An 18938-nucleotide genomic window follows, 5' to 3' on the forward strand; every position below is an offset into this window, starting at 1 on the left:
CCTGTGCCATTGCTGGGCCCCCCGAGCAGAGCCTGGGCCATCCTCTGCCCCCTCCCTGCAGCCCCTGACACACATGGATGGGGTCCCCTCTCAGTGTCTGCTCTGGAGGCTGAACAGCCCCAGCTCCCTCAGCCTTTCCCCCTCAGGGAGATGCTCCAGTCCCTGAATCAGCTCCGCAGCCTCCGCTGGCATCACTGGGGGCCCAGGGAAAGGCTCCCCCTGAAAGCTCTGGGCAGGGCCAGGATTCCTGTCCCTGAGTGGGTCAATTGGGCTCCCTGCCCTGCCAGTGTCTCTGTGCTGCTCCATCCACAGAGAACAACTCCTATAAAAATCCTCCCAGGCCCTGTAATTTGTTATTCAGTGCTTTAACAGAGGAGAGGGGGAAAGCACGACTACAGCAAAACCCAAAAGGTGAGCTCTCAGTCCTGCCTGGTGAGCTTTCACTTTCATTTTATTTTAAAGGGACCTGACCACTATCTTAGAATGCCGTTTCTGCAAGTGTGACAGTGATCATTTAAACAAAACAAAAACAAACCCCCAAACCTCCTACATCATTCTTACTACAACTGTGGCAAGTCAGGGACAGCGTAATTTCTCTCTTCTTAAAATGCTGCTGTAGGGGTTTAAGATGCACCAGCACCGTGTACAGTTTCAGGACACACCATGCCATACCCACACTCTGCATTTTCCAGGTTTATTTGAAAAAAAAAAAAAAAAAAAACAACAAACTGAAATAGCTCCACACAGCTTGTTTGTGACGAAGCTGAAGTTTATAGGAATGTTCTTCCTTAACTCCCACAGATCCACCAGACTACTGCAGCTCCGGGAGGAGCTTTTGTTACTGACACAACAAAGGGCAAGTGAGGAGAGTTGTTTAAGAAAGTGACAGAGCAGCAAAGAAACTCCCTCATGAGAATTTAGCAGGGGAATGAGACCTGGTGGCAACAGCAATCAGACTCTGAGGCAGATGGTGTTTCAAATGAAATATTAATGTGTCAAAATAGTTTCATTTACAAATGTGCCTGTCTAAAATGGACCAAAAAACTGCCAACAATGCTGCTGTTGTCTGGCAAAAATGCAGTTGAAATTCAAAACCTCAGGCTCAGTGCCAACTCCAACATTAATATCAGTACCATGAGTGGGAAGGCAGGGGGAGGGTGGGGTTCAAACTGCCGTCCGTCTCTGCAAGTCACTTTCTCCACCTGTGTGCGGAGATAAATGTTTTCTCCCACCTCTGCAAATAATTTTGGGGTCATCAGCTGTCACAGCTGTTCAATAAATGAGATTACCACGCTCTGTCCCCAAATGTGCATCATCATCATCACTCTGTGCAGCAGTGACTGTGCTGGAACAGAACGCAGTTTGGTTTTGACAAACAATCTGAACACAGCGCTAGCCTCGTGGAAAGTAATTTGTTATTCATGGTCAATTAGTGCTAAAGCCTCGTGGGACCTGGCCTGGAAAGAAACAGCACACCCACCAATTCAGGTAATTTCAGTTCCTTACCCAGAAGCTATCAGCAGGTGGGCAGAGAAAAAAGGGGAAGAACTGAAGGCTGAATGAGTATAAAAAGTTATGCCTGCTAAGAAAAACATTCTCTGGATTTAAAATGATCTACAAGCTCTCAGCACAGGGCAGACTATGGTGTTAATGAAGATAACTGCACTGCATCCCTGGACCATCAGGCCCCCAGCAGCTGAGAGTGACTGGCTTGACCAAAAGGCCTGGGAATCACTAAATGAGGAGCTGGTGACTCATCATTTCCAGCTGCACAAATCTCTGCTAACAGAGAACACAGAATTAGTAACTGAGCAGGAATTTTTACTCATGGAAACAGACCCTGGTGTGATAACAAAGAGAAAAGCCGTAGCATGGAGAGTGCCAGCTGCTGGGGCGTGGTGAGCAGGGCACAGTTAACACAGCTCCAGGCTGGACACTCCAGCACCGACCTGCCCTACACACACACAAACAAACCCTGCTTTGGCACGAAAACCATGGCACCCTCAGCTCCAATCCCCCTCCCCTCACTCCCTCGTTCAAACCCTGTTTTTGATGTGATCTTAGCTAGACATTCTTCTCATCTGTCTTAGAAAACGATGAGAGGATAAAGGGATCTCTTCACTTGTGCAGCCTCAGCATCTGCCTCGTGTGCTCCGTTCAGCGCACCCAGCAAGGAGCCGTGCCCAAACGAGCACATGTTGTACCCAGCTCCGTCCTGCCGCTCGCACAAACCCAGCAGCGTTCGGGCAGGTGCCCAAGACAAAAGAAACAGGGATGAAGGTCTGGGGAAAGAGGGGGGTGATGCACGGGAGAGATGACAGCGCTGCAGACCCCATCATTCAGCAGGAATGATCACGGAACCGGAGAAGGGGCTGGGCTGGGAGGGACATTAAAGCTCATCCAGTTCCAACCCCCTGCCATGGGCACGGACACTTTTCCACTGTCCCAGGTTGCTCCAAGCCCCGTCCAACCTGGCCTGGGACACTGCCAGGGATGGGGCAGCCACAACCTCGGGCAATCTGTTCCAGCGCCTCCCTACCCTCCCAGGGAAGAATGCCTTCCTAAGAGCCGATCTGAACCCACTCCCTTCCAGCTGATCCCGACGGAGGGAAAGCCGCACCCTGCAACTGCGCGGCAGGAGGGATGGGAGTGGGAGCGGCCGGACAAGAGCAGAGCCCCCCGCGGAGCCCAGCGCGGACGGGAGGCAGCGGGGACAGCCCGGGGCACCGCCAGGCCGCGGGGGTCCCTGCGGGGGGAGCCGGGGATGGGCAGGGGGGACCATGGGGGGGGGGATGGCAGGGACCGGTCTGCTCCGCTGCCATCCCATGCTATCCCATCCCATCCCATCCCATGCCATCCCATCCCATGCCATGCCATGCCATGCCACTCTACCCCACCCCGCTCCCGGCCGCTCCCCGGCACTCACCACGCTGAGCTGCGACCCCATGGCTGCAGGAACCGCCCGGCCCGCTCCGCCCCGTGACGTCACGCTGGGATGCACCTCCCTGCTCCCCGTGACGTCACCCGCAGCAGCGCTGAGCCCCGCCCCGTGACGTCACGCCGGGCGGGGCTGGCAGGGACCGTCCGGGGGGCACTGGGCAGTGGGGGGTGTTGTGTCATCGCAGCCCTCTTGCCCTCTCTTAGCTGCCTGAATAACCCCAGAGCGGGGTCCGGTCCGCCTAGTGACAGGCGGCTCTTGGAATCGCGGAATCACCGTGGGAAAGACCTCCGACATGATCAGCTCCAACCCCTGATCCGACCCCGCTGGTTACCACACCGTGGCACTGGTGCCACATCCAGTACCTTCTTAAACACCTCCAGGGACGGAGAATCCATCCCCTCCCTGGGCAGCCCATTCCAGTGTCTGATCACTCTCTCTGTAAAGAATTGCTTCCTAATATTCAACCTAAACCTCCCCTGGCACAGCTTGAGACCGAGCCCTCTTGTCCTAATTCTTCCCAAATTAAGGCACCGAGCAGCCCGTGTGCTGAAGTCCAGAGAGTGGGTTTTGTTTAACTAGTTACCCACCCGCGGGTCCAAGCGTTGTCCCGCTGGTCCTTCCTCTCCCCGGGATCGTTCTGAACTTTTCATCATCCATATATATGTTAGCAAAGGAATTATACATCAAACAAAGGAATCATGCATCAAACAAAGGAATTATTGCTCACTGGCAACAAGTGGCATAGTTCTCCTATTGATTCATATTCTATCTTCTGTTGGTTAAATGATTCCCTCACTTCTTGTGCTAATTAGTCCACATGCTCAGCCTTCTTTTGGGTGACAGAAAAGGAGGAACAGAGAGCAGGGGCAGCCAGGCCTCAACTCTTGCACAAAAACCCCCTTGCGATGGGTTTCTGCAGAGAAAGCCAACCCACGTATTTTCCGAGGCTGCTCTCTGGACACTCGGGTTTTCTAACTGCATTAGACCCGGAACAACCCAAACTCTCTGATCAATTTGCCCTTGATCAGTCCTTCATTGCTGTTGGTGAACACACCCCTTTCAGTGTGGGATGCCTTCGTTATTCTTAGCTCAATGTCTAAATCACGTGACAAAGTTTTAAACCAAATTTAAGTACACATTTGTTTTTGAGATTGCTGGTGATGCTGCTGACCCGACCTGTGCAATTTTATCAAAGATTAACTTAAACACTGACCCCAGTGATGTCACTGCTTGTAAATGGAAATTCCCTGGGCTCCTGTCTGGGCTCTTTCTGCCAGTGGGAGTAAAGAAGTCGCAACTTTCTTAGAGACAGAATATGCCCACTGGCTTTTGTATTTTAAATGAAAACCTAGAAAAAGAGTTCCTGCATTCAGCTGATAAACTGGGGCACTTGATAAATCCAGGACGTTGGATTTTTTGTGTTTACCCAGAGCTGCAATAAATACTGGTAAAAAATGGTAAGGAAAATTTCTGTTCAAATTAAAGATATTCAAGTTTGAGATATCAGTGTCATAAGAAAGCTTCACTTTTATGTGTTTTAAGTCTTATTCCTTGTGCAATTATATTTGTCCAGTGTCTTCACTGTCAGGGGCTTTATCTGGCTCATGTGATTCTTTGGAGGGGTACATGGACCAGAGGTGCAGAACCACTTCTATAACTGGTAGTCTAACACCAAGCCATTTTGGCTTCTGTGTGTGTGTATATATATATATTTATATTTATACATATATATACTTATATATAAATATTATATATTAAATATAATGAAATAAATATAAATATATAAAGTTTAGACTTAAAGCTATGTTTTCAAGAGTTAATTATTATGAAGAAAATACTAAAATTACCAATCAAACAAAAAAAGGCTTTAAACCGTCTGAGGGTTCACTTAAGCACATAATGAATGCAAGTTTCTCAGGACAAGTGTTGGAGTGGGTACCTGCATTTACCAGCACCTGCCACCACTTGCTTCAGGTGTTGCATGCAAAGTGCTGCCTTTCTAAAGCATTTCTTTGTTATAATGCCTCCTAATATTCACAAGAACAGAGAAGAATTAAGAAGCATATGTTAGGTTTTTTTCCTTCCCCACCTATAATTTTTTTATCATCTTCCCTTCTCTTGTCAAATAATAACTGTACGTGGAATAGCAAGACTGGAATGTCCTGTCTGTCTCAGGGCTTTCAGACTTGCAGTGCTCATTTCTGGGGCCCAAAAGTCACTCAGAAATCTAAACTCTGCTTAGGAAATAATCCAGATGCAATGCCCTGACTCATGCCTGAAGTTCCTGCAGGGATTTCAGGATTGCTCCTGGAAATCCAGGTGGGAGAGGCGGTGGTGGTTGAGTGTCCCCGCTGTCACCTGCGGTATTCCCGGCTGGAGGAGGGGAGGAACAGCAGGAGCCAGGTGCAGGTGGCTGTGACTTCCTGGTCTGAGTGTTCCCGTGCTGAGAGAGGCGTGAGTTGTGGTGCTTGTGGGGTTTGGCACCTCCTGCCCGTCCCTTCCCTTTTGTGCTGCCTGTCAGGGTGAGTGACAGTCCTGGGGGTATAAAAGGGAGACAGCTCCGTGCCTTGGACTACCAGGAGGATTTCTGGGGTTGTCTTAGCCCTGCTCAGAGTATTTGCTAAGAGGAAAACTTCTTCCTGGCATGGCAAGTGGGTAAGAGAAACTTGCACTGCTTCTCCTCTGACACGAAGGGTGGTGGGGATGGGGTACGTTTGTCTGGGAGGATATTTCGTGACATGCAGCACAGCAACAGCCCTGCTTCCTCTTTTTATTGTTTTGCTAACCTCAGTGTACAAAGTCACTGAGACCTCTGGTTTAGCTGAAAATAAGGGTGACTAAGATCAGATTTTGCTTAAAAATAGCTGTAATGTACTGTAGAGATAATGTAGAGTTGTTTCTTCAAACATCACCTGCCTGCCCGGGACCTTGACAGACTGAGTAACTGCTGAGTAACTGCCACTCTTATGTTTGTTCCTTCACAATGCCTTTTCCTTTCCAGCTACAAAACCTTCCTTATTTAAACTTTGGTATTTCGAATACCAGCTTTAAATGAATAAAAAAAAAAAAAAATCACTGAACTCAACTAGAAGATATACACAGTGGCATAAGGGGAAAATGGAGAGCATTGCTTCTATCTTCTATTAACTGTAGAAGCTCATGAATGCATTTCACAACATTGAACCCATTTTTCTACATGATTGGAAACTTCTTGTGAATGTTCTGATGTTCTGAATGCTGTTGTTCTCCAGGTAAAGATTAAAGGCTGTTTAAAATTGGATGTTGTTCAAAGGATCTCTGAAGGTAAATTTACTTTGGAGAAGATGTTTGATCAAACCCTCTTAGCAGGGCTTTGTGACCCATTTGCAATACATGTTTTTCTTGCTTTGACACTCTTGACTTGCTCACATTATTTGCCACTGACCTTTAATTCTCTTCATGTCCCAAGTAATTTCTGATTTATAGCAATAAATATTTTTTTTTGTTAGAATGAAGGTTTCATACAAGAAAATCACTCAGAAAAGTCAGGCACACCATGAATGCTTCACTTGAAAGCCACAATAAAACATTTTTTTGCTTTAGCCACACTGCTGGTGCCTCGAGTTACTATTGCAAAGAGCCTCCCCCAAAAGTTCTCTCAGCTCTCAGAAGTGCAGACTAAGTGTTCTTGTTACTTTGCTCACGAAAGCACAGCCCAGCAAGGCTCCAACTGGCCAAAATCCAACTGGCCTCCCTTCTTGCACAGAAATAATTTATTCTATGTGAAAGCACAAATCTGACAAGGGAGAGCTTTCACCACAGGGAGGGGGTTGAGAATTGATGATAAGGATCTCTGGGTTGAGTCACACGTACAGTTCTACTGAAATCCAGAGGGTAAATGTGCAATACTCTTTTCCAGGACAACCTTCCCTAAAAGCTGGTGTGTCATGGATTTGCATGAAGGTGTTGAGCATCTTCTCATTGAGGTTGTCTCACCTAATACGTGTAAGCAAAGTTTATGGCCCTCTCCGAAAGAAATACTGTCCAGAAAGAGTTTTTACAAGATGACTGTGTAAGCTGCTAAACAGGTTCTTTGCTTTGGCAAGGATGTATTTTTCTTTAACCTTCGTTTTCAGTGTGTGCAGGTGCTCTGTTTGGAAACAGGAATGTGGAAAAGTCCATGATGATATTGTGGTAGCACCCAGCAGGGATAAAGGAGGGAAAAGGGGTTTATTTTGTAAAATCAAGTAACTTCAGAGTTTTGAGACAAGTTTTCTGAGTGCAGGAATAGTTTTAGTAGAAGTATTTTTATGAAACAAATATAAGGATTGAAATCTGTTAGGTAACCCTCTGCTGAGTAGACACATTGAGCTCATGTGATATTCCCTAACATCTCCAGAGGAGGAGAGGTCCAACAGAGCCCTACAGTGCTTTTTAAACACAAGATAAATCTGTTCAGAGCAGACCAAGAAGAAAGAGTAGGTAGTGAAGGGATGACAGATCTGGATAGGTGACTTTGACCAAAATACATCCATACCAAAACATGTGTATATAAAATACTGAATTTATGGAACAAAGTATTTTAATAAAACCCAACTGACCCCCTCCCTAGTGCTTCACACACCTTGGATGGCCAGCAGACAGCAGACTCCTATCCACCACTAGCAGTTACTTGCAAAGTAAAAACTGTATTAGACACAATATGATGGCTCTCAAACAGGTGGGATCAGCTGAGGCAGAGGAGCAGATGGCAGGAGGGCCCAGAGCCCAGGAGAAAAGTGACCCAGTAAAATTAGGTCAGTCCAAGTCTTCTTCCTCCTTTCAGGTGCTGACACCTACTCAAGCCCAGTTCCAAACTCAAGTGATCCTGCAGATCTGTCAGTACCTCCTGAGGTACCTGATGGCTCAGGCTCACAGCTCCAGGCAGCCTGAGGTGTGGCAGCCCTGCCCTTCTGGAAGAGGTTGCTTTCCCCACTGTAAATGGTTCTGTGAACATCACCTGGATTCTTTATGCTCCCCAGCTGCTGCAGCACGTCCTCTGGGGCTTTAGTGTAAACTGCCTGCTTTTGGCTGCTAACCCAGGGACGTGAATTCCTTTGGGCATCGAGCTCTCGAGGAGTTAAGCGCAGATTGCTTTGAGCTCTTCAGGGTTTTAATCTTAGGCTGTGTGAGTTCCACCCCAAAGCTACACAGAGGATCTGGAGAAAAGGGACTGCTCAGTGATGGGGGGCAGAAAGTCTCAGTTCTCCAAGCACAGTTTGCTGCTTTCTGTTTCTTCCAGTACGGAGCTTAAACCATCAGCTTCTGAGCCTGCCACGAAGTGCAGAGAGGAGAGGACACATAAAATGCTGGCTCACTTTTTGCACTTCCTGGCTCTCAAGCTGCCCACGTGAAGGCTGCCACGTCAGAAGACTGTGACTTCACCTCAGTAGTTGTGTGCTCTTCCTGCTTGAGAGCGTGGATTTTGCCGCTGGCAGGAGGGTGCAGAGAGTTATCTCCACCCTGGGCAGCACAGAAGGAGAGGATATAACAGGAATCAGGAGGTTCAGAGCTGGATTGAGGATGTCTTGATTCAGTATGGGAAAACCAGTTGTTAAAATCATGTCACGTTGCCCAAACAGCTGTTTGAAAGAAATGCCCATTGTTGACGGATTTCAGGACTTTTGTTCTTTTCCTCGTTAGAGGAGAATTCAAAATTATTAAGTGGTTCTTCTCTGGGCTTCTATGCACATGCTGGTCTGTAACTGATTAATTCCACTGCCAGTCATTTAAAGACTAATCCACTTCTCCTTCTTCTCCACTCTGTTTATTGTCTTGATCCTATTGATGTGGACGTGATGCACTTGGAGCTACCTGTGGGCGGTTCATCACAGTAACAACCCTTCCAAAATCTTGTTGACAGATAGATGAATAGACTTCTGAAAGCTGTACACTATTATGCAGGACAAAATTCCATTAGAAACAAGGAAAGGAGCAGCCTGGGTAGGTCTATATGTGCATCAGAGATCAGCACATGAGAGATATCTATTGCAGGGGGAATTGTTCACTTCCTGTTCTGTTGGTAACACTGGTAACATCTCCTGCTCCCCTCTGGTTTGTGCAAAGAATTCTCAGGAATGAAATACCACCTTCATTTCATTTTTGCTTTTTGAAAACTGCAGGAAGACTTGCCAACAAGAACTTTTAAAAATAAACTCTAACATAACCTTAGGGGAGGCTCAAGTTTCCTTAGGGGTTACCTGCATTCTTTAAAGATGAACGTGTGGGTTCTAGACCAGCACTGACAGGAAGGTGTGGGGAGAAGGAGAAACCTCTGCTGATGACAAGCTGGTACCCAGAACATGGAGTGACATTAGAAGGCTCCAGAAGTGAACCTTACAGAGATAACAACATGTGCCTTTTTTTTTTCCACATGTGTTTCTCTCTGCATTTCTTGACAGGAAGGCCTTAAATCATGAACTTTCGAAGCTCTTCAGTGAGATGTGGGATATGGATGGTCACCGCCTCGTGCCTGGGAGGGACTACACGATTGACGTGCAGGTAACCAGCTGCCAAGTCACATGAGGAGAAAGGGCAGCCTGGTGCTGTAGGAAAAGGTGTCTGCAAAGGTGCCTTTCCTAAAAAAAAAAAAAAGTTGCCTGTGCTTTGTAATTTCCATTTTCAAGGTGATATGGTCTGAATTCAGGGTCGGCTACTCATCTTCTATCTTCTTTCCTTGAGAATGCCCTTTATGAAATGGAAATTTGAAAACTGTCAGGAAAACCTCCTCACAACTGCACAGGGAAGGAGGGTCCACAAATGTCCTCTTTATTTATTTGAGTTGGGAGGGACCCTTGGCTCTACATTACTTCTGTTTGTCATTTGCATAGCACAGTAACACAACTGGCTATCGATCTATCACAATCATGGATCATCACAATCATCTCTGAGTCAACAGAGAAATGTCAGGCTCTTCAGGTATCAGAGATGATGCCTTTTTTACTTTATGCTGGCAGTTCTTTTGCAATGTCTCCTCTTGTTTCACAGGAAGACAATTCCTAACAAAGAATCCCGGTGGAGTTTTTTGGATTATTCCAAAGGCAGGCCCTGTCTCCTCTGAGGACATTTCACTTCCCACATTGTTTTGTTCTGGTATTTCTCCCAGGGAAAAGCAGGTCCAGCACAGCCAGGGGACAGTGCTGTCCAGGACAATGCAGCCAGACATCTGTTCCACAGTGTAAATGAAGGATTCCTGAAGAGCATAAAAACTTTTGCAAGTGAGACCTATTCTTTTGTTAATGGTAGACGTGAAATGAATCCATGTTGGGGTTTATGGGTTTGCCTAAAATCTAGCACCATATATTATTTGGGTGGTGGTGAGGATCCTCAGGCTGCATGTCATTTGAAGGGGGTTTTCACAATAAGGGGGTTACCTGTGACCTCAGGGAGAACATCCTTTTGTGCCTTAGCCAGAATCTGTATTTCCCTTTGGTTCTTCCACGACAAAGTGAAAAGCATGAGACTCTTGAGAAAAGGCTGAGAGAGCTGGGATTGTTCAGCTGGAGAAGAGAAGCTTTGGGGGGACCTCACTGTGGCCTTCCAGGACCTGAAGGGAGCCCACAAGGAAGATGGAGAGAGACTATTTCCAAGGGCCTGCAGTGACAGGACATGGGCAATGGCTTCAAACTGACAGAGAGCAGGTTTAGGTTGGATATCAGGGAGAAATCCTTCCCTGGGAGGGTGGGCAGGCCCTGGCACAGGTTGCCCAGAGAAGCTGTGGCTGCCCCATCCCTGGCAGTGTCCCAGGCCAGGTTGGATGGGGCTCTGAGCAATCTGGGATAGTGGGAGGTGTCCCTGCCCATGGCAGGGGTTGGAACTGGGTGATCTTTAAGGTCCCTTCCAACCCAGGCCATTCTATGATTCTATGTTTCTGTGCATTAAAAGCTACACCAAATTCATCTTTCCCCCTTTGCTCCCAGCCTCTGAGCCCTTGCAGCAGCTCTACATCCACAGCTGGTCCATGCATTCCTCCTGGGGGCTGTAGTTCAAGCATGTCCACCAATCTGTATTTCCTTCCCTAGTTTTTCTCAAGCTATCTCACGTAGGTTTATGCTGTCTCCTTCCTCCACTGAAATAATGCCCACAAAGCCTTGTGCCAGCACAGCTCAAGCTCCTGAGCCTGTGTCTGTAATTGTGGTGGTCAGGTGTGATTTGTTTTACAAGCAGGTCGTTATTGCACTTGGCTCCCTAAGGAAGCTCAGTAGATGCTGATCTTTAAAAAGATCTTTAAAAAGTACAGGAGTGATCTGGCCTTGAGTCACCTCAAGAACTACACCCAACAGTGCACCTGAAAATGGAATTTGACGTATAAAGGCATGGCTTTCTCTAAGGGTTATGTCTCAAGGTGTATTCCATGGTATCTTTTTATCCTGGCACACTCAGGCACATGGCCTGATCATCAGGATGAGCATGATTGCAGTTTCTCTTTTTCTGCAGCCTTTATTTCCTTACTGGACAACTATGAGACATCAACTGGTGTAGCTGAAGTAGTGACTCCAGAAGAAATAGCTGAAAACAATCGTTTTCTTGATGCTATCTTAGCAACTGAAATCATGAGGGTAAGTATTACAGAGCTTTTCTCATCACTGAAAACACTGCATTAAAAAGTGAACTGTCTGTACCTTGCTTTTCTATCCTTCAGCGAGCTCATGAATATCTGCTCAAAAAAAACCTGGCAAAGCCAAACCTTGCTGATTTCAAACATCAGCTCTATGACATCTGGTTCCAGCTCTACGCCAGGAAAGGAGGAGACAGGTATGTTTGATGGGTATGGCCCCTGTTCATTCCTGTGCTGTTCTGATTTAGGTAAATATCTGAGTGCCACTGAACCGGAAAACATCCTCAGAATGGCTTCAAACTGACAGAGAGCAGGTTTAGGTTGGATATCAGGGAGAAATCCTTCCCTGGGAGGGTGGGCAGGCCCTGGCACAGGTTGCCCAGAGAAGCTGTGGCTGCCCCATCCCTGGCAGTGTCCCAGGCCAGGTTGGATGGGGCTCTGAGCAAGCTGAGATAGTGGGAGGTCCCTTCCAAGCCAAACCATTCTACGATTCTATGAATGTTGCCTAAATTAGGTGTTGAAACCACTGCTTGGAGACAAACATAAAATACCTGTACATTGTCCTTTTGTTTATTACAGACCTGATTCTTGTGGTTTTGAGCATGTTTTTGTTGGAGAAACAAGGCATGGCAAAGAGATCTTAGGTTTGCACAACTGGGTGCAATTCTACCTTCAGGAGAAGCGCAACCAAATTGATTACAAGGGATATGTCGCTCGGAAGAACAAAACCAGGGTAAGAACAAGCAGGGTGCCTTTGCAAGCAGGAAAAATGGATCCAGAGATAAAAGCTGTGGTAATGAAACAAGGCTCAGTGATGCAATCACAGCCTCAGCTGTCTTGGACAGTAATAAGTATATACAGTATATAACTGTAGGTAAGCAGAATAAATATCACCCTGCCTTCCAGCTTCCTTTTCTGGCAAAAACTGATTTCGAAAGTAGTGCTGGTGGTTAAGGAATTGCAACACCATTGGGGCTTAATTGAAATAAGTGATCATACATGGTCCAGAGGTCAGGGAGAAGACTCTGCTCCAGCTACAGCACCCTGGCACTCCAAAATGACTAACTCTTGCAGAGCCCTCAAAAACCTGGAATCAGAAATCCCACCTGCCCTCTCTCCCAACTGTGTTTGAGATTATCCTGTTGGTTTTTTTATGCTTTCAGCCTGACAAAGATGACCAGGTTTTGAGCATCCAGTTCAGCTGGAAGGGCTCGGTGAAGCCGGTCGGGAGCACCTTTATTGGTGTGAGCCCGGAGTTTGAATTTGCCCTTTACACCATCATCTTCCTGCTGTCTGAAGAAAAAGTCACCCGTGAAACAGTGAAGATAGATGAGTATGAGCTACAGATGGTTGTCTGGCGCCATGGGCACCACATTGGAACAGCATATCCGGTGCTGCTCAGCACCAGCAGTGAAGACTCGTAGCTGGAGCAGTCCACACTTTTTTTTTTTCCACAAGAAGTGTGGTGTGGTGGGGAGGGGAGGGATGGATGGGGGATGGACAGGACCAGACAGCAGAATAAGTTAACGTGCTGTTTTACACAACTCATTTCAAGTAAAAATTGATGACTCCCTCTCTTTTGGTCTGCAGTGTAGTGTTTAATCAGAAGTGTGCTGTGAGATTAGTGTCTGACAAACCACGAAACACTGCTGATCTCTGCTCTGTGGGGACCAGGGACAGGGCCCAGGGAATGGACTGAAGCTGTGTCGGGGGAGGTTTGGGTTGGATATTAGAAAAGGCATATTTCTTCAGGCATTGGAACGGCCTACCCAGAGAGGTGGTGGATTCACCATCCCTGGAGGTTTTTAAACAGAGATTGGACGTGGCCCTTAGTGCCATGATATAGTAATTGGAGTTGGATCAGGGGTTGGACTCGATGATCTTGGAGGTCTTTTCCAACCCAGTCTATTCTATTCTATGATTTTTCTATTCTTTGATTTTAAAAAGGTTCCTCCCCCAGAGGGCACTGGGCAGGCTCTCCAGGGCAGTGGGCACAGCACCAAGTGACAGAGCTCAAGAACTGTTTGCATGATACTCTCAGGCACAGGGTGTGAGTCTTGGGGATGGTCCTGTGTAGGGTCAGGAGTTGGACTCGATGATCCTGTGGGTGCCTTCCAACTCAGCATATTCTGTGCTATTCCATAAATGCTGCAGAGAGCAAGCCAAGGGTTCCTACAGCTCTTGAAACTGCACCAGAGGCTGCTCAGACCCTGATGCACAGGGGAACAGCTGAGAACAGCAACAGAGAACTGACTGAGAGACACTGATGAACGAGTTCAACCTTCCCTGCAGCACCAAGTGTCCCGAAGGACAACGAGAGAGGCTGAATTCAGGCTCTGGTGAATATTTGAAACACCTCAGCATCCTGTGGGAGGTCAAAGGCACTCGGTTTGCTTCAAGCTGGGGAATTTCCCTGCTGCCAAGGGCCCACAGGTCACTTTGCAGGCCTTGGCCGCTCTTGAGAGTCCTGTTTCATCTTTGCATAGGTGGCAGGGCAGAACTGAGAGTAGAGCTGAGCCAGCAGAGCCTGGGAAGGGATCTCTAGCCTGGTCCTGTGGCTCATTTGATTCCATACATGCACTGCATAGGTGTTCTTCAGGAGTTTGTGAAGCTCTGAGGCACTGGTTGCCTTAAATAACTTCTTCCAGTCCTGCCAGGGAATAGGATAAACAGCTTCTGGGGCAAGAGCCCTCACCCCTCTGCAGCTCATGCTCTGGATAGTCCTGGTGGGGCACCACTTCTTGAAGACACGTGTTAGGAGATGTGGGCCCTGGCGTCCCCAGATCCAGCCATTGTAGTTCTTCACAAAGTCCTTCATGCAAAGCTCCACGAACTTGTGCTTGGGCTGAAAGGACAGAAAGGCCCCATTCAGCTCGTCCTCACTCTGGATCCCGAGGGAATTGGTGAGGTTCTGCAAGTTCCTGAGCACAATGAAGTCTGTGTCGAGGTAGATGCCACCGAATTTCCACATGAGGACAATTCTGCAGGCGTCAGACAGCACGGGCAGGAAATAGGGCTCCCAGCGCCGCAGAGGCCACAAGTACCACCTCTTCAGAGGCGTCCCAGAGAAGAGCTCTGGCAAGTCCAGGGGCTGGAATTCCACGTTGGGGAAGCAGCTGAGCAAGGAGAAAGCCCAGCGTTTGGGCAAGGAGGCGTTTCCTTTGGCCAAGCCCTTCAGGAGCACCACCACACGTGTGCCGGGGTGCGTCCTGGCCGCTGACTCCACGGAGCACGAGAACAGGTAACCGGGGTCGGTCCGCTCCGAGGTCTCCACGAAAAACACATTCCCTCTGGAAGGAGGGGGCTCCCCGGCGTGGGGAAGGGGAAAAGGCACCGAGTGAGCGCAGTTGAATTCCCCAGGCGGGTCGTAGAGGCCACTGCCGTAGGAGCCCTCTGCAATTCTCCAGTACAGCGTGAGGTAAGCAAAGGACACCAGCATGAGGATGAGGATGAACAGAGCTCTGTGCTTGTGGCTCAGCAGCACCCTGGGCAGCTTCAGCAGGGACTTGGGCATCCTGAGCATCCTCTCTCCAGCCAGAGCCTGCTCTCCTGGGACTGCTGTCGGGATCTGAAGGGAAGGAAAGAAGAAATAGGCTCTGACAGACGTGGCGGCAGCTCACAAACCTTCCTTCCTGGTCAGGTACCATCTTCATGGGTGCACAACCTCTGGGAACACCATTAGAGGCCTTATCTGTCATCCTCCAGAATTTCAGGCCATTCTGGACATGAGACATACGTGCAGAATGACCCCAGGCAGCTGGAATAAGAGTGCTCCTCATGAACATTCCTGGAGCTCTGTCAGCAGACACTGTGTGGAGCTGCTGCCCTGACAGCTGTTTATCAGGATGAGATTTTTTCTCCTGATCCACAATGTATCTTTCCCCTCAAAACCAGTCCTGGTGATGGATATACAATTCCCCTACCCTCCTGCCCTTACTCCCTCTCCTCTTCTGGCAAAAGGGAGGGATGGAGAGGAGGAGATTATTAATGATGCAGCAACAAACAGGTAAATCATTCTGGCTACCTTCTCAGCATTTGCAGCAGCATTTCTGCCCTCTCCTCCCCCTAAAGTGAAGTTAAAGCATAACCAGCACCCCCTGGGCCCACCACTGAGTCCCCAAAGTCAATGCACAAAAGCACATGAGGGAGCAGCAAGGGAAGCTTGTGGCATTTCAGGACCAGAGGGGATGGCCTCAAGTTGGGCCAGGGGAGGTTTGGAGTGGGCATTAGGAGACATTTACTCACTGAGCTATCAAGCATTGGCACAGGCTGCCCAGGAAAGTGGTCACCAGCCCTGGAGGTGTTTAACAGACAGGTAGGTCTGGCACTTAGGGACTTGGTCTAGTGGTGGACTTGGCAGAGCAAGGTTTGGGGTTGGACCCAAAGAAAGCAGGAGACTCCCCTGCCCCTGCTTTCAGGACACCAGAGAATTCACTGCTCAGCTGGAAAAGGTTTTTAAGGGGCCAGTATCTCTGAGAGCACCCACAAATCTATGGTCTGGCACTTCCTTCTTCTGGAAAGAAAAGGTGGGAGATGGAATCTGAAGTGACAAACACAGTGGTGAGTGTGTAAATTTGCTACAGATTCAGAAACAAAGCCAGAGAGGGGAAAAAGGTCCAGCAAAGTGCTGCTGCATAGCCAGGTAGGGGTCTGGGACAATAAACATCGCTGATCACAAGCAGCAGGAGAGAACAGCTGAAGATCTCCATTTTCTCCTGATTTGCATTATTGACAAGAGTAGAAGAGATAAGATTTGGCAATACCGGCATTCAGTAGGTGACCAATCAGTCAGGCAAGTAGAAACGGAGTGCTGCCAGTCAGGGGGATTTAGGGGAATTAGTTTTTAGTGTTTTACCAACAGCTTTAGAGCTCCTCCCTTTGACCTTACCGGGAACGGCAGACCAAGCACATGGGAGTATGTCTGAGGCAAGATGAGAGCAAATATTGCAGTTGCAGTGGGAATATTAGACCAATATGAAGAACACTGCAGCCGTAGACAGAGGACATTTAAGGCACCTCTTAACTGCATCTTTTGTACTTAACCACAACTTCACCTTTCCAGAGCAAACCCTGCGATGTCCAACTTCACTCACAGTGGTTTTAGAATGAAGGTTTCTCCAGAGATAAAGGAACAGTGAAAATACCCACCTGTATAGCTGTAATGCAAGGCTGGATAGACACTCCGTGGGGTAAGGAGCTCTAAAAGCAAGCCACAGCAAAGAGTCAGAGGATGGTATTAGCAAGCTTCTAAAAAAATATATAAAATAAATAAATAAACAGATTGTGGGGAGAAATGATATGGCAATTTATAGCTGTTGATTCCCAGATCACTGTACACAAAATGACCGTAGAATTGATGGCATCTCGCTGACATTATCCAGAAAAATGCTCTCCTCAGGACGTCCCAGGAGAGATTTGTCCTCCTGGATACGGAATTGCAGGAGGACTCCAGGCTACTTGAAGAGGTCCACAGTAAATGACTCATAAATGGACTTTAATTCAGATACTACAGGTTCCCTCCCAAGCCTTGGAAATATCCTGCCTTTCCTTTAGGACTCATCCAACTGCTGAAAGATCCGGTGCTTCTGAGCTGCACTTAAGGACCTTTAGTCACAAACTGAGTGTAAAAGACAGTTCAGCTCTTCCTGTGGGAGCTGCAATTTCAGGTGTGGTTTGGATGAGCTCTGCTGCTCACGGCAGGGTGTTAATTTGCCATTACTATAAAATAAATCATTGCAACACTAGAGCTCTTTCTGAAAGATGAGCTGGCCTCGCATCCTCATGTTCTGATTTGCACCAGATTTCCATGTGCTGAGGATCTGTAACGTCCTGCTCAAACCAGACATGGAGAAAGTCTCCTGCACCAAAGGCTTCAGAAGTGAGTGAAAAGAAAAACCGAATTGCTTTAGCTCTTCCTTCTTTGTTTTCCTCTCCACTTCGCTTAGGAAAGAAGAATCCTAGGCACCAGGATTGCAGAATTCCCTTTTGTTTGCTGCCATACTGAGGATCCTGACCCCTGACAGTGAGCTGCTTCTCAGGTGTTTCATTTCTGCTGTCACGAGCCTAGTGTGACTGTCCTGGTCACTCCCAGGTGTGGATCTCTGAAGCCCAAAGTGTAGATTTAATGAGATATGTTACAGTAGATGAAAGAGTAGAGCAGAGTTTACCTCCCAAAAAGCCCAACAACTTTTGCCATTATGAAATAAGGTGTGTAAATGCACAATTTAATTGAAGGGTTCTGTCACCAACACCTCCCACAGAGTCCATGTGGTGAAAGCGGTGCCAGACCCTCAATAAAGTTAAAAAGCAGTAATGTTTCACCAGGAATATGTTCTTTAAAGACATTTTTGCCTGAAAGATGAAAAATATTAAAGTGTCTTTTCTGGTTTAGCCTCTGTTCACCTTTTGGTAAAAGGCTGCATAATGTAAAAGTAATAAAATCAATACAATGCAATTGTAAAAGCAGAAGTTCTGTGAGAAAAACCAAAAATGTGCAAAATGTAACAGGAAACTATATTATGCTTGCTCTAGAGAGCTATAGGTCAGCTTGGTAACAGAACAAAATTTTCCATTTCAGATTAATCACTACTCAACTGGGGAAAAAAAGAAAAGAGGAAAAATCTCTGGTGAGATTTATTTTCTCGGTCTTTTTTTTTTTTTTAATCTCTATTGAACAAAAGCCTTATTGTTCTATGGTTTTTCCAACACACCTTCAGTCTCTCAGACTGACAACTTTGGAGTGTTTCTACCCTTCCTCTGGGCAATGACACATCACCTGGTATCATATATTGTCCTCCAGGAACACCCTTCCCTTTGTGGTAACATCCCTCTCCAAAAGTTACCTGTCAAATTCTGTAAAGAAGAAGAATGGGTGACCCCAAGTGCCATCTCATCATTCATTTACCAACTTGCCACGCCAAGGGCTGGCCAACATTTTATTGATGACTCCATGTCCCACAGAACTTATTATTTGCCCTAACCCCGTCGACAGCTTATCCCAAACGGCTCCCTGCCAGTTCAGCAGGAAGATAAGAACATCCCAGCACTGCCACCCACCCCTCTCCTCCAGAGAGCAAGGCTTTGTGCTGCAGCTTAAAGCAGCCTGAGGAGGAGTTTCCAACAAAAGGCAGATTCCCTCAGGCAGGTGAGGCAGAAAACTTCGCCTGCAAAATAAATCTGAAGCTTTTGCGGCGGTTTAAGCTTCCAGAGAACAGCTCCGTGGAAGCCCAGATCCAAGGGGGAGGGAGTAAAGACAGCACCACTGCTCCCTCAACGCTTCCCCCTCCCGAGCAGCAAGGAAAGAGTCCCAGTCTGGATTCTTTTGAAGATGCTCCGAGGCTGAACAAGAGAGAAAACAGCTCAGGCAGCGATTGGTGCAGCAGATTCCAACAGCTGCTTCAGCAACAGCAGTGGAGGCACCAG

General features: G+C 47.5%; 3 protein-coding genes across 3 annotated transcripts in view; 1 reads left to right on the forward strand and 2 right to left on the reverse strand.

The window, feature by feature from the left end:
• LOC114068554 (NADH-cytochrome b5 reductase 3) overlaps positions 1-2984 on the reverse strand; it is a 16164-nt gene extending 13180 nt beyond the window's left edge. The window contains exon 1 of the mRNA XM_027904777.1: positions 2927-2984. Within this exon, the coding sequence (XP_027760578.1) occupies positions 2927-2947 (21 nt within the window). The 5' untranslated portion in view covers positions 2948-2984. The remainder of the gene's footprint in view (positions 1-2926) is intronic.
• Positions 2985-5523: 2539 nt separating this feature from the next.
• LOC114068555 (poly(U)-specific endoribonuclease-A-like) lies at positions 5524-12948 on the forward strand. The gene is made up of 7 exons (XM_027904778.1): positions 5524-5596; positions 9361-9460; positions 10065-10176; positions 11396-11517; positions 11601-11713; positions 12096-12249; positions 12680-12948. The coding sequence occupies exons 1-7, from the start codon at positions 5586-5588 to the stop codon at positions 12938-12940; spliced, it is 873 nt and encodes a 290-aa protein (XP_027760579.1). The 5' UTR covers positions 5524-5585; the 3' UTR covers positions 12941-12948.
• A 953-nt stretch (positions 12949-13901) lies between these two features.
• A4GALT (alpha 1,4-galactosyltransferase (P blood group)) lies at positions 13902-16427 on the reverse strand. Its single transcript, XM_027904781.1, has 2 exons — positions 16412-16427; positions 13902-15062 (listed from the first exon to the last, which is right to left on the reverse strand). Exons 1-2 carry the CDS (start codon positions 16425-16427, stop codon positions 13951-13953), a joined length of 1128 nt encoding a protein of 375 aa, XP_027760582.1. The 3' UTR covers positions 13902-13950.
• Between the last annotated feature and the right edge of the window lie 2511 nt (positions 16428-18938).

The sequence above is a fragment of the Empidonax traillii genome, unplaced genomic scaffold, assembly GCF_003031625.1.
Source record: "Empidonax traillii isolate 1590-97213 ecotype Southwest subspecies unplaced genomic scaffold, ASM303162v1 scaffold1087:size276498, whole genome shotgun sequence".
Classification (NCBI taxonomy): Eukaryota; Metazoa; Chordata; class Aves; order Passeriformes; family Tyrannidae; genus Empidonax; species Empidonax traillii.